This window comes from Lynx canadensis, chromosome B1 (genome assembly GCF_007474595.2).
Source record: "Lynx canadensis isolate LIC74 chromosome B1, mLynCan4.pri.v2, whole genome shotgun sequence".
Classification (NCBI taxonomy): domain Eukaryota; kingdom Metazoa; phylum Chordata; class Mammalia; order Carnivora; family Felidae; genus Lynx; species Lynx canadensis.
In genome coordinates this window covers 35,989,527-36,005,214 of record NC_044306.2, presented here as the reverse complement: position 1 = coordinate 36,005,214, position 15,688 = coordinate 35,989,527, and the positions used below count along the sequence as shown (strand labels likewise).

The 15,688-nt window shown below is 39.5% G+C and overlaps 1 protein-coding gene across 1 annotated transcript; it reads left to right on the top strand.

Moving 5' to 3' along the window:
• Positions 1-13,430: 13,430 nt before the first annotated feature.
• LOC115511470 (60S ribosomal protein L39-like) lies at positions 13,431-13,586 on the top strand. Its single transcript, XM_030311861.1, has one exon. It carries the CDS (start codon positions 13,431-13,433, stop codon positions 13,584-13,586), a length of 156 nt encoding a protein of 51 aa, XP_030167721.1.
• Positions 13,587-15,688: the final 2,102 nt, after the last annotated feature.

Genomic DNA, 15,688 nt, shown 5'->3' with positions numbered 1-15,688 from the left:
GTAGTCCCCAGAAGGAGTGTCTGGACAGATTTGGGCTTAAGTCACCAATTCTGAGCAACACTAGCAGTCCCATGGGACATGCAGGGGTTGTGGCAGGAAGATGGACCACTGGGTTCCCACTACCATCCCCTGAAGAATGGCCCAGACCTCACAGGGGCTCTGGAACCCACCCTCCATCCTCCCATCTGCCATGGGTGAACATGTTTCCATATGCTAGACAGACCCCAACCCCAGGGTGACTGATCACATTAGAAATAGCTGTGTGTCATGGACTGAATTCTGTCCCTCCAAAATTCATATGTTGGAGTCATAACCTCCTATACTTCAGAATGTGACTATATTTGGAGACAGGGTTTTAAAGAAGGTTAAAATAAAGTCAGTAGAGTGGACCTTAATCCAATATGACTGGTGACTTTATAAGGGGGAGAGATTAGGACACGGACCCACACAAAGGGAAGACTATGTGAGGACAGAGAGAGAAGACAGCCATCTGCAAACTCAGGAAAGAGACCTCAGAGGAAATCAGCCATGCCCACACCTTCATCTTAGACTTCCAGCCACCAGAACTGTGAGAAATAACTTCTGTTGTTTAAGCCTCTCAGTCTATGGTACTTCGTTAGGTCAGCCCAGGTTAACATGTCATGCCTCATGGTTAGAGAAGGCTTTCTGTCCTTTACCTCACTTCACCTCATTTGAGCCTCACTAGAGCTCCATGAATAGTAGGGCAGGGGCCATTGTTCTCATCTTAAAGTTGAAGAAGTTGAGGGGCACCTGGATGGCTTAGTCCGTTAAACATCTGACTCTTGATTTTGGCTCAGGTCATGATCTCAGTTTGTGAGTTTGAGCCCTGCTTGGGGCTCTGTGCTGACAGCACAGAGCCTGCTTGGAATTCTCCCTCTCTCCCCGCCCTCTCTCTCTGCCCCTCCCCTATTCTCTCCCACCCCCCTTCTCAAAATATATAAATAAACTTTAAAAAAAAAGTTGAGAAAGTTGGGGCTTAAAGCAGATACATAACCTGAAAGGACACTGGGCCCTCCAGAACCCCAGTCATGGCTCCTTCCTCGTCGTTGTGTTTCCTCCCTGTCTGATCAGCCTGGCACAGACTTTCTTCTGTACCATGAGGGCCCAGAGGCTTCCCTGGCACCCACCAGGCCTTGGGGGAGGTTGGGGAGCATCTTACTCTGGTCACATCCCATATCCCCCTCCCTGTACTGTCTCTTTGGGCCACCTGCCCCTCATGCCTCAGGCAGCTCTGGGCCATTTAGACTCAGGTGCTCAGTGCCTTCATTTCTGCTGACACCCACGTCCATCCCTGCCTGCAGAATGAGTCTGCACATGGCTGGGCTGGCAGATGAACTGAAGTTAATAACACGCTGAGGTGTGTCCCAGTGAACAGCTGGGTTGGTGGTTTGGTTAGGGGATGGGGGCGGTGGAAAGTTCTGTTAGTGAAAGACATACCTGTGCACTACCCCTGGGGTTTGGAAAAGAGCAGGAAGCTAGAAGCAGAAAGGAAGCAGAGAAAACTGAACCAAGAAGGAAAGAAGAAATGAAAAAAGAACAGAGGAGATGAGGCTGATGCTTGTGGGACGGCCACCAGGGCCAATGGAAGTGGCCTTCAACTCCTCACCTTAGCTTGGGGATGTTGTTTCAATCTGTGAGGTGCAAAGAGCCTCTGGACTTACAAGTTGTGAACCCCCAGAGAAGGGACATGCTCTGTGTCTGCCGTCATCTTCCCTTCTCTTAACGCCCCTTCCCACCCCTAAGTGGCGTGTATCCGCCTCACTCTTTCACATACCCCCTTCCTCACCACTCCCTACAGCCCCCACCCCTCTTCTCTGCATCTCTGCAGAACAAATCCACATTTTTCCTATTGATTTGCTCTCTCAGCATAAAGCGTGTGGAACAAGCCCAGCGCACGATGTTTCTCTACTCGGCAGCTGTGCAGCTTGATGAATGTGCAAGGCAGGGGCAGGCTGCTGGACAGCGCTTGACAGCAGCATGTGCAGATCTTCATGGTAAATCCTCAAGTGAGTATTTACATGGGTTGGTGCTATTTACAGACACATGTGTCTACAGGCTGTAGTTTACAGCAGCCTTGGCCTTTCGACCTGCCATCCAGGTACACCTCACAGAAATCATATCACACTTTCTCAAAACAGTTCTAAAAGGGAGTTTTTCCTGTTTTGCTGGGCAGAGAATGCTCAGAAGCACAATATTACCAGCTACCATTTGTTGAGCATCTATTATGTGCCAGGGCTTCATACACACACCTTACATCTGGACTTTCTAACAAACTGGACAGACATTTGTGTTCCTACTTTACAGGTGAAGAAACTGAGGTTCTATTAGGTTAAGGGATTATTCACAAGTCCAACAGAAAGTCAGTGGTGGGTCTGAGGCCAAAGCATGTGCTCTTTCTGATATATCATGGAAGAGAATTCATATTTCCTCCAACAAACAGAAGCCAGCTTGGTCTGTTCATCACCAAGAAATCAAACTTTTTCAGTCTTCATACATCTTTGTATTCTCAAAGCCCAGCACATTTTTCTGTGCACAGAAGGGACTCAATAAATGGTTATGGATAATAAGAAAGTCATACAGACAAACAAAATCTTGATTAGCCAGACTCCTGCCAATGTGAATTCTCAAGTAACTAAAACAAAATCATTGAGCTTCTATTTTAAGTGACACAAGAAAATCACAGCAAAACAGACTTGTCTCTGACTACTATTTTGAGGATTCTCCCTCAGTTCAGGACAGTGGACTAGACAGCCAGTGAGCTGGGTTGAGAAGCACATGCATGCTTGCAGTGGGGTCAAAGTCCTGCCCCCACATCCTGTAAATCCATCTAAGATTTCACTCAGAGAGAAGTGATAAATACAAGCTTGACCCCAAAGCCCAAGAAAACTCTTAACATTCAACAGAATCAAGAGGTATGATGAGGGCTTACTATGCTCTGAGCATTGCATTGGCATTGAATGGACTCTGGAATTACAATAATGACCCAAATATGTGCACTATATTATAGTAACTGAAGCAAGAGAATAGTCAGGGACTATAAGAAAACTTTCAATAGTCAGGGTGGAAGAGTGCAGTCTATTGAGTTGACTCTCAGTTAACTTGACAATTCAATTACCCAAGCTAACCAGTCTCTGTTAACCAAGGTTACAATGCACTTGGGATTGATTCTACAGATTACTTATACTCTGATGACCAACATGTTCCATAAACATGTCCTTCCTGGATGGGAACCAGAAGTGTAGCTTTCAGCTATCATCAGCTTCACATACACACACACACACACACACACACACACACACACACACCAGCCACCTATGTCAGTGGCTCTTCTAATCCCTGGTATATCTCTTTCTGAATATATTTCTAAGTATGAGGAAGGCAGTGAAAAGTAACCTTGGTAGTGAAGTTTGACCTTGGCCGTCTACCTACATACTAGCTTTATGACACTAGGAAAGTTGATTTACCCTTCAGAGCCTCAATTTCCTCATCTCTGAAGTGGGATGACTACACTGTTCCCTGGAGTTGTTTATTGACTCATGTATGTCCTCACCTTGCTGTACAGAAGTTTTAAGAAGGCTTATTTATGTTTAAGGAAGTTTAGGGAAACAGGGTAACAAAGTAAAGGCTGAAGCTGACAGCAAAAAGGAAAAGGAATTAAGGTAGAGATAAAACAGAAGCCAGAAATGAGGCTGGAAAAGTGAAGATGACAAAGATTTAGGAGTTGGCCACACTCTTGGCTCCAAATGTTATAGAAACTAATGTGGAAAGGGGAAGTTGGTCATTTATATAATTTACAGGGTTCCTAAAAAAGACACCAGATGACCAGAGGTAGAGTTGTACTTGGCATTGAGACCAGAAAAAATATCTCCAGGGACACCTTAAGGAGTACCCCTACATGATGCAACAAGCAACATCCTTGTAGTAAATTTACGCCACCGAGATTTGTTTTCAACCACTCTGCATGTGGACTGGGAGTGTCCCACCAAAAGCCCACATAGTAAAGGCAGGAAAATTCGAGGGAGGGGACATGGGAAGGGCAGAATAATGAGGTCTCAGTGCTCATCTCTAGTGGTATGATCTGACCTGGGATAGATTTTAGACTATTGAGACTTTAGACTCCAGGTTGTCACTTGAACAGTCTCATTATATATTGTTCTTATTAGCAGAGTTTTTTAAATCAGAATTGAGAGACAATGAGCTCAGGCTGTTCATTCTGAAAATCACCTTTGGTGCAGCTAGTCTGGGCTGCCATTTCAAATGCATGCACCTTCACTAGCAGCAGAGCCAAGGATAAGGGTGGTATCCTCTTGTGGGAGCTGAGCTGAGGAGTCCCTTAAGGAGAACGGCTGAGGAGAAGCCATCCCTCCTCCAACTGGAGAAACTAATGGGCAGACAATGCCAAGATTCATTTTTTAGTAAAGAGTCCTGGCTCAATCACAATGCACAGATAGATGGGTGAGCAAGACGGAGAATGATCATAAAAATTTTAGCCTGGACTTTTTTAAGTGGGTATGCATAAAAACAAATTTTATGGGCTTTCATAACAAGCCCTTAAAAATGCCCAGTTACTTCCAGAACTCTATATGTATTAAGTCATGTAAGTTCACCAAAGAGGTAGGCCCTGTTCCCATTCACAGATGAAGAAAATGAGACCCAAGGCCATACAACTAATAAATGTCAAAGCCTATATTTGGACTCAGGCAGTTGAAGCCAAAGTCCACAATCCTAACCATGCACAGTTTTTGTTTATAAATTAGTGAAAGCAGGTAGTTAGAAACATCTACCAAATTTGGTAGCATTGCTTCTGTGATCATTACTCTGGAGGTTTCCTTTGGCAGTAGGCATCAGCTCCCTTGTCTCTTCAGGCCACTCCTAGCTCAAGGTAGTGAAAATTATGATCTAAAAATAAAACAATGCATGCTTTTGCTTTTAACATTATAGGGGTGTTCACGTCCAATTCAACCAGAAGGTGATATCAAACCATTAAGAAATAAATTGAAATGATGGAGTTCAGAACACTTCCCTGATTTTACTGCTCCATTTATTGACCCTGACTGCTCTTATAAAATTGTAATACTCAGCATGTATGAGTATCAGTAACTATGGATCTTTGGTTAGTTCACCATAAATGTGAAGGCCAGGAAAGAGTCAACAAAAACCTCACATGATCTAATGTTGTTCAACACCATCTGGTAATTGGTTAAAAACATGGTCTGTGGTTGAAAAGCCTTATCTAAAAGTCTGTCTGCTTCTCACATAAAAACATTGTTCTGTTCATAAATAAAGCTTCAGTTAGTTCATCAAGGAAATATTTTCCATAGAATGTCCCCAAACTAGTAAGTTTATATTTGGGAAACACAGAAAGCTGTCTCTTTTTAAAGATGGGGTAAACTACCATCTTTGTCCAGCTAGTTGATCAATGTTCATAGAGTCAATAAAGGTGAGCAAATTACTAGGACTGGGGACCCACCACTCAGTGGTGGATCTAGGCACAAATGATCTTCCTCTGGCATGCTATTCTGCTACAGTTTTACACAATGTGAGGGATCTGCAAACACTGGGCTTTTTAGAGCTGGGAAGGTAAGCTACCATAAGCTCAACTGGTATCTGAGAACTCATATTCTTAATAGCCTTGTGCCTCAGGTAATTGTCCTGAACTATGTTTTTATTATCAGATCTATCCACCACAATCAGGTCATCTCACTGAGTTTTATTACAACTAAGTGTTTTCCAAGCAAAGTAAAATTTATTACAGACTTTAAATTTGATAAGGTCCCAATTAGATGTTTCTGGTGTTCTGGTTTACACAGGTCTTCACCAATCCAGCTAATTTGTGTATATGTTCGGGTTTCTTTTCTTTTGAGATTTTGTTATGTTTTGTTTTTGCCTGTTAACTAGTTCTTGTCAAACTAGGCACCAGGAAGTTAAGGCCAACTTTTGCTGGAACGCTTGATGACTAAGCCCAATTTTAAGTTTTTTACACTCTGCTAGTAAATGATACATCTAACTCAAGGGCCTGGAGATAAAATATGTTGAGTTTGAAGAGTCTGAAAGCTCTTATACCTATTTAATCCCTTTGGCCACCTAACTTTCCCAGGACAAAGTTGTAGGCCTGGTGGGTTCTAGAACAGTTGTGTCCATGATTTAAACAAGAGGGCATATTACCTTTCTACCTGATTGAGATTATCCATCCTTTGAATGTTATTAACCCGAGGTGACCTGATTTAACAGAGTCAATAATGCTAGAGGAGGCCCAATAAAGAAGAGGTGCTGTTTAAATTCCCCCCAAATGTATTCCACAAGCTACCATTTGTTTGATTCCACAGGTTCTATTCATAAATGAGTTTATTGGGAAATTTCACTTTCAATCAGTACAACTGTCTCTAAAGATATGTCACACAGTGACAGCTAGGTGGCTCAGTTGGTTAAGTGTCTGACTCTTGATTTTGGCTCAGGTCATGGTCTCACAGTTTGTGAGATCAAGACTGGCATTGGGCTCTGCCCTGATAAGGCAGAGCCTACTTGGGATTCTCTCTCTGCCTCCCTCTACAGCTTGCAGTCTCTCTCCCTCTCTGTCTCTTTCTCTCTCTCAAAATAAATAAATATTTGTTAAAAAGATTTGTCATGCAAAGAAGTAATCTGCCCATCCCCCAGTGGCTCCCAGTGGAGTCCAAGAAGAGTATTGCCAATTTGGGTGCTCAAGACCCCCAAAACAACCAGTCCAAGAGAAGTATATATAATAAAGTTCAAAATATCATTTTTATAAGACCATGTGTCCAAACATTCCATGAACACTCTGGCAGGGGAATCTGAGTGTTAAGACAAATCACATCCAGCTTGCCAGGGAACAAGATCAACTCCAGAAGAAAAATAGCCCTGTCATGTGAGCCTGGTGATCTGACAGCAGTTCCCTGAGTTTGACAGAGATAAGAGTGGCCAGTCTACTTTTACTTCTGCCATAGTAATTTTTCCCTGATGGCTGAGAGATAAAAGACCTAAAACCGTAAACACGAGCAGGTGAATTTGTAAAATCCAGGTTCTTTTCAAACAGAGAATGTTTATCAAAAAAAAATCAAAATAGGGGAAAATCTCCAAGCTATTATCTTTGGGGTCTCAAATGGCCACATTCCCAGAAAGGAATTGTATTCATTGTGGAGGTCACCCAAGGATGTATACCAGTGCAAAAAATGTTGACATTTGTTTTCCAGGTTGGCTGGGTACTTTCAAACGTATCTTCTTTCTATGGACCAACAGACCTCTTGTTTGGCAGGTAAGATCATCCCAAAGAGGGAGAGGGGTTCTAACAGGTTGAGATCACCCTAGAAACATTAACTGGGGAAATGGACAAAAGACAATGTTCACAGGCTATTACCAGGAAGGGAGGAATTAGGTATCTTGCTGAGAGAGCTGAAGGATAGTAGTGAGACCATCCCTCAGTTGGGAGTAGGCTAGAGAAAGAGTCATGAGGTTGTGTTTGATGGCAGCTGAGAGCAGGGAGATCCCACAAATCAGAAACAAACCACAAGAAGAGAAAGCTGTACCCTTAGGGAATTTCATGGAGACCTGGTGGGGATTTGGAACATGATACATGCAGATTAGGAGTTAATGGTGGATTGAGCTACCTTCCAGGGACTCTGCTGTCCATTGGTAAGTGAGGCCAAAGATTCCTATAGTTCACCCTCAGAACTAACTTCATGCTTCAAGGGCACAAAGCTCTGTGCCTTTGATCTAACAGAGGGAGAGTACTTTCTCCTCAGAGCTGCCTGGGGCATCTAACCCATGTTTACAGCCTCAATCAAGGTGACCTTGGCCCCAATAACAAGGTGAGGAAGTTGGGAAGAACTGCACCCTACTGTAGAAGGCTTTTGATAGCCCTGCCAGGAAAGGAAGTGGACCAGCTGAGCAATATATTAAGGTGGCTTCCAGGGGTATCTGTGGGGAATATCAACACTACATGATTCCTCATCAAGGCCAAACAAGGGACATGACAAACGTATCTCTCCTTGGATGTGACTTCCTCTAACCAATCCACCCAAGTTGTGACACACTAATTGGCATGTGTCTTAGCTTGGAATGCCATAACAAAATACCATAGACTGGGTAATTAAACAACATAAATTCATTTTCTCACAGTTGTAAAGACTGAAAATCAGAGCTCAGGGTGCCATCAAGGTCAGTTCCTGATGAGAACTCTCTCCCTGACTTGCAGATGGCCTCCATCATGCCATTAGCTCACAGGGCAGAGACAGAGGGGGAGAGAACCCCAGTGTCTCTCTTATAAGAGACTCTCAGGACCTCAGCTAACCCTAATTACCTCTCAAAGATCTTATCTTTAAATACGTTGAAGGTTAGGGCTTCAACATACGAATGGTAGAAGGAGAGACACAATTCAGTCCATAGCAGCATGTTTTTCCATAAATCCAATCACTCTCTATTATTCATCTTTATTAACAAGTAATATTGTTTTAACTTGTCAGCCTTGATATTAACATAGTGAGACCATGGTTCTGTGGAGACAGTTAAAAGAGAAAATAAACAAAGATAGAATAAATGAATGGTCACCAAATACTAGTTCCTCACCCCACCTGTCCCTCCTTTTCTTCCAGGTCCCATTTCTAAACCCTGTGTTCTAACTTAAATGTCTTCCAAATTCTCTGCTCCAACCCAATTAAGATACCCTGGCTTCTAAAAACTTTAAAAAGGATAGGCTACCAGCCCATGACATATGTGAAGCACTATTGTGGAAAAAATTGAAACTGGGAAAGAACAAAAGAATCTGCTTGCAAAGAGCAGAGACCCCAACATGTATTTTTTGAGACCAGCGCTATGCCAGGTTTAGAGGGATATATGAGAGAAAGTCCTCAAAGAGCTCACATTGCCTTAATAAGGAGCATTGGAATTGTAATTTATGTGCTTCTGACTCTAGGTGGTGAAAGATCTTGGAAAAGGAAGAAATCTGGATAACCCATAACAACCAGAGAATAATTTATGGAGGAGAACATATGGGAAGTGCAGTTTGAAAGATAAGTAAGCATTTTAGAGGATAGAGGGAAGAGTTTATCATTCAGGAACCAGCATGAGCAGAAGCACAAAGGCAGGGACCTGACAGGGATAGAGGGCATGAGGAGATCTATGCACTGGAATGGTGGCTAAGAGTTAGGATACACTCATTCATTGCCATCCTTTTATTCATTAATAACTATTTATTGAGCACCTATTATGTAGCAGGCACTATTCTTAAAGAGGATTCAGTAGTGAACAAAAAGATCCCCGCTGTCATTGAGCCTCCATCTAATAAGAAAGAAAGAAAAACCAAATAAATATGTAATATCAGATGGTAATAAAACTTATGAAAAAATAAAGGAGGATTAAGGTTTCCAGTCAACTAAGAAAGACCATTATCCACTTCCCTAAAATATTCAAAATATTGACAAAATATATAATGCACTGACTTTTAAGATACTGTACATCAGTCAACAATGGACAGTGATTCCTAAAAGACAAGAAACAAAGTGCACCCTACAGTAGTCCCTACTTTGAGTTTCCAGATCAAGGCACAAGGAAGGGGAACCAAGATGGAGCACAGAAGATTCCTTTAGTGAGAAGACAGAAGTTGAGAGTCCAGACAGAACAAAGAATTTAGAGCTCCCAGGGCAGAATAAAAGAGGAGACAGATGTACACAGAGATAACCCTGAAGATCAGGAGAAGGGTCCCACTGAGTAGTCAGCTAAGTGCTAATAAGCACCTGTATAGAAAATATCCAAGCCCAGGGAAAGAATCACCCAAAAGGACTAGAAGGAGAGGTACCCAGTATTCACATAGGGCCAGAAACAGTATTTGTTCCCACTAGCCATACTGTAAAACTCTATAATTCTAGGATTTTGCCTCAAGAGTGGGGAGTAATAATAAACCCTAGACTGAGCACTGATTTGGTCTCACCTAGCAAATCTTAACCACAAGACCCAAAAGGCCAAACTATTTCCAGTTTCATCACAAACTATTTCATCACAGACCAAAGTTCAAGAATATTTATATGAAAATAAAAATATCCAGAACCCAACAAGGAAAAATTCACAATGGCTGGTATCTAATCAAAATTACCAGGCATATAAAGAAACAGGAACATACAATCCATGATGATAAAGAGTAATCAGTTGAAACCAACTCAAAATTGACACAGACATTAGAATTAGTAGACAAAGATATTAAATAGTTATTATAACTATAATTCAAAAGCTAAGTAGAGACATAAAAGATACAAAAGTTGGACTCATAGAGATGAAAACTACAATATGTTAAATAAAATTTAATGATATAAGATTAGTAGTACATTAAACATTGCAGAAGAAGACATCAGTATACTTTGAAACATACCAGTAGAAACTATTCAAAATGAAACTCAGAGAGAAAGAGAATTTTTTAAAATAAACTCAACATTGGTAGGGTGTAGAACAATTTGAAGTGACCTCCTGTATGTGTAATAAGAGTCAGAGGAGGAGAGGGAGAAAGGGAAGACAGAAAACTACTTGAATATTGGCTGTAATATTTTCAAATTTGATAAAAACTATAAACCCATAGATTCAAGAATCTCAATAAAGGCCAAGTGCAAGAAACATGAAGAAAGCTACAGATTGCACATCATAATCAAATCAAACCAGTGATAAATAGAAAATCTTAAAAGCAGTCAGAGGAAAAAAGATATGTTGTAGACAGAGGAATAAGAATACTATGACAGCAGATATCTCATCAACAACAATGCATGCCAGAAAGCAATGAAACAGCATCTTTAAGTTACTGAAAGAAAAAGTTGTCTGCCTAAAATTCTGTAGTAGCAAACATATCTTTAAAAACCAAAGTAATGACTTCTGAGACATACAAAAACTGGAAAAGTTCATCACCACCAGCAAACCTGGAGTATAAGAAATGCTAAAATCCTACAAGAAGATGGAAAATGATACAAGATGAAAATATAGATCTATAGAAAGGAATGAATAACCCTAATATGGTAAATTCATAGGTAAATATACATGATTCCTTTCTTATTATTTAAATACCTTTTAAAATAATTAGTTACACAAAAATAATCACAATGTATGTAGGGTTTATAACATATAGAAGTAAAATATGTGGCGACAACAACACAGAAGATGTTAGGAGAGAAATAGAAGTATGCTGTTGTAAATTTCTCATATTATACACTCGATAGTAGACTGTTAAATATGTATATTATAAGCTCTAAAGCAACTACTAAAATAACAAAACAAAGAGCTATAATCATCTTACATATGAAATAATAAAAATAATCCAAAAAGAGATAGAAAATAAGAAGATGAGAACAAAGAATGTGGAACAAATAGAAAACAATTAGCAAGACAATAGATTTAAACATAACTATATTAATAATCACATTAAGTGTAAATGGTCTACATACCCCACATAAAAAGAATTGATTGTTAAATTTGGAGGAAAAAAAAAATCAAGACCCAACTGTATGCTGTCTGTAAGAAACACAGTTTAAATATAAAAGCACCAAATATGTTAAAAGCCAAAGGATGGAAAAGTATATACCACACTAACCAAAAGAAAGGTACAGTAGCTGTAGTAATACTAGACAAAGTATATTACAGAGTAAAGAATATAATCAGAGGTAAAGAAAGTCATTTCATAATGATAGAATGGTCAATTCATCCATATCACAAAACAATCCCCCAAAAGGTGATGCATCTAGTAATAAAGTTTCAAAGTACATGAAACAAAAATGATAAAACTATAAGGAGACCATTTTAGTGAAGAACTTCAATAAAGACAGGAAATCAATAAAGACATAGAAGATTTAAGTAATGGTATCCATCAACATGACCCAATTGATATTTATAGAAAACTCCACCCACAAAAGTAGAATACACATTCCTTTCAGGTGCACACAAAACATATCCTAAGATAGACTATATACTGGGCCATAAATTTAAAGTCTTAATGAATTAGAAAGAATTTGTCATACAAAGTAAATTCTCTGACCACAATGGAACTAAACTAGAAATAAATAACATAAAGTTCTCTGGGAAGTTTCTCAATACTTACTAACATACTTCTAAGCAACCCATAAGTCAAAGTATAAATCAAAATGAAAAATAGAAAGTATTTTGAACTGAATGAAAATGACAAAAACAGAACAAACTTGCAAGATGGTACTAAAACACTACTTTGGGGAAATTTAGCACCAAACCCCTGTTTTGAAAAGAAGAAAGGTCTCAAAACCTCAGTTCACATATTAAGAAACTAAAAAAAGGAGACCAAACTAAACTCAAAATAAGTAGAAGAAAGGAAATAAAGATCAGAGCAAAAATCAATGAAATAGAAAACAGGAAAGCAATATAGAAAAATCAATGAAACAAAAAACTGTTTCTTGCAAACATAAATAAAATTGATGAGTTTCTAGTGTTTTCAGGAAAAAAGAAGAAAAAAAATACCAGTATTAGGAATAACAGAAGCAACATCCCTGCAGATTCTACAGATATTTAAAGGATAATAATGGAATATTATTTAAAAAAATTTATGCCTATAAACTAGACAACAACTTAAATGAAATGGACACATTTCTTGAAAATCACAAACTACCAATGTTCATTCAAGAATTTGATGACTTGAATAACCTTATATCTATTAAACAAATTTCTTCCTACAAAGAAATTTCCAGACTCAGATGGTTTCAATGACAAGTTCTACCAAAATTTTAAGGGAGAAATAATATTAATTCTATACAAACTTTCCCATAAAACTGAAGGTGAGGAATACTTCTCAATTCATTATCTGAGATCAGCGTTATCCTGATCCCAAAACCAGACTATAATATTACAAAACAACCAAAGACCAATATCCCAACAACTGTATATCCATGTGCAAGAAATAAACTCCAATTCATACTTTGACACAATTTACAAAAATTAATTCAAAATGGATCACGTGCCTAAATATAAAACTAAAAAATTCCTAAAAGAAAATATAGAAGAAACCCATTGTGACCTCATTAGGGAAAGATCTCTTTGCTCCAACACCAAAGCATGACCCATAAAGGAACAAACTGAAAAATAGGACTTCATCAACATTCAACATTTCTGATCTTTGAGAGACATTTTTAAGAGAACAAAATGACATGTCACAAACTGGGAGAAAATTATATTTTTAGATTATTTTTTTAAGTAGTGTTCACACCCAACATGGGGCCCAATGTGGGGCCCAACATGGGGCTTCAACTCACAACCCTGAGATCAAGACCTGAGCAGGGATCAAGAGTTGGATGCTTAACTGACTGAGCCACCCAGGCATCCCTATATTTAATTTAAAAACATACCTCCAGATCTCTCTTTTTCTCTGCCATTATGGTGTGTGCGATTGACTGTTCCTCATCATGTTTTCTCATGAGACTTTTAGAATCAAGGGATTCCTGGCCAAGAGACAAAAGCAGAATCGTCCCATTTCCCAGTGGATTCAGATGAAAACTGGTAATAAAATCAGGTACAACTCCAAGAGGAGGCATTGGAAAAGAACCAAGCAGGGTCTGTAAGGGATTACACATGAGATGACACACATATTTATGCTGCATGAAGGTCACATGCTCATATCCTATCACTCTGTAAACATCATTACTACCTGAACAGTAGACATGTTTCATTGGGGAAATGATTTTTCTCTGTTACTATGCTTCTGCACCAGTAGGTTAGTTCAGTAATAAATATGTGAGACCTTAAAAAAAAAATACATCCAGAAAATATAAAGAACTCTCAAATTCAATAATAAAAGATAGACAACCAAATAAAATAATGAATCTTGAGCACACCCCAGGGTGATCCCTAATAAGTCATATCCTTGTATCAATGCCTCCCCTGAGTACAAGTAGAACCTATGACTTGTTTTTAACCAATAGATTATGGCAAAGGTGATGAGATGTCACTCCCCTGATTACCTTATGTTACATAAAACTCCATTTTGGCAGACAGAAGAGAGACAAATTCACCTACTGGCTTCCTGAAGAAGCAAAAAGCCATGTTTTGAACTGCCTCAGAGAGAGCCACATGGCAAGGACCTGCAGGGAGCCTCTAGAGGTAAGAGTAGACTCCAGATGAGACAGCTAGTAATAACCTGGGGCCCCAGTCATACAGCTGCAAGGAAATGAGTCCTGCCAACAACCTGATAAGCCGGATTGTAGATTCTCCTGTAATCAAGCCACCAGATGAGAAATCAGCCAGAAAGACACCATGTTTGCAGCCTGGGGAGATCCTCAACAGAGGACTCAGCTAAACTGTGCCCAGACTCCTTACCCACAGAATTCATGAGATAATAAGTATGTACTTTTTGTTATGCAGCACCAGAATACTAATACAATGGACAAAAGTTTTGAAGAGACACTTCACCAAATATAATATATGGGTGGCAAATAAGTACATGAAAAAAAATGCTACATATAATTAGTAATTAGGGAGCTCTAAATCACAACCACAATGAAATAATACTGCATACCTTTTAGAATTGCTAAAAGTTGTGGCAAGGATAGGGAGAACCAACACTCACATACACTCCTGGTTGATTTGTACAATGGTACAGCAATTCAGAAAGCAGTTTAACAGTTGCTTGAAAATTAAACATACATCTACCTTACAACCCAGTCATTACTCTCCAGGGTATTTACCCAAGAGAAAGGAAAGCATATGTTCACCCAAAGCCTTGTACATGAATGTTCACAATCCTTTTATGTGTAGTTGCTGCAAACTAGAAATACCCCATGCAGCAATTGGTGAATGGATCAATACACAATGGAATACTACTCAATAATAAAAAGGAATAAACGATTGATACTCACTATAACATGGATGAATCTCAAAATAATTATGCTGAGTGAGAGATGCCAGACAAAAAAAGAATGTGTACTATAGTATTCCATTTATATTAAATTCTAGAATGCAAACTAATCTATAGTGACAGAAGCCAGATCAGTAATTGCTTGAATGCGGGGGAGAAGCAGGAAGAAATTACAAAGCAGCACAAGTAGACATTTGGGAGTAATGGAAGGATAAGTCATCTTGATTGTGCTGATGGTTTCACTGATGATTACATATGTCAAAACTTACCAAAATGGTGCAATTTAAATATGCATGATTTATTGTGTGCCAATTATACCTCAATAAAGCTGTTAAATTTTTAAAATAAAAAGAATTGGGGGAGAATGACAAAGGTGTATTTAGATAGGATGTGTGGAATCCTCTCTGCGGAGGTGCCATTTGTGTAGAGGCCTGAAAGAAGTAAGGGGATGAGTATCATGAGTGTCTGGGGAGAAAAGCATTCCAAGAGGAGGGAACAGCAGGTACAAAGGCTCTGGGTGGGACTCTGCTTGGCACATCAGAGTGTAATGTGGCTGGGACAGTGAGCAAAGGGCAAAGGTGAGGTCAGAGTGGTAGGGAAGGACTAGATCATGTAGAGTTTATTCTGAGAGAGATGGGGATATACTGGATTGTTTTGCACTGATTTATGACATAATCTGACATGTTTTAAAATTATCGTTCAGAACCACAACTATCATTCTCAATTGTAAGGAGGAAGGGCAGAAGCAGGGAGACAGGAGGGTGAACTACTGCACTAGTTAGGTAAGAGATCATGGTGACATTGCTGCAG

Excerpts from the sequence above, each read along its gene's own strand:
- LOC115511470 (XM_030311861.1), top strand. The coding sequence starts at position 13,431 with ATGTTTTCTCATGAGACTTTTAGAATCAAGGGATTCCTGGCCAAGAGA.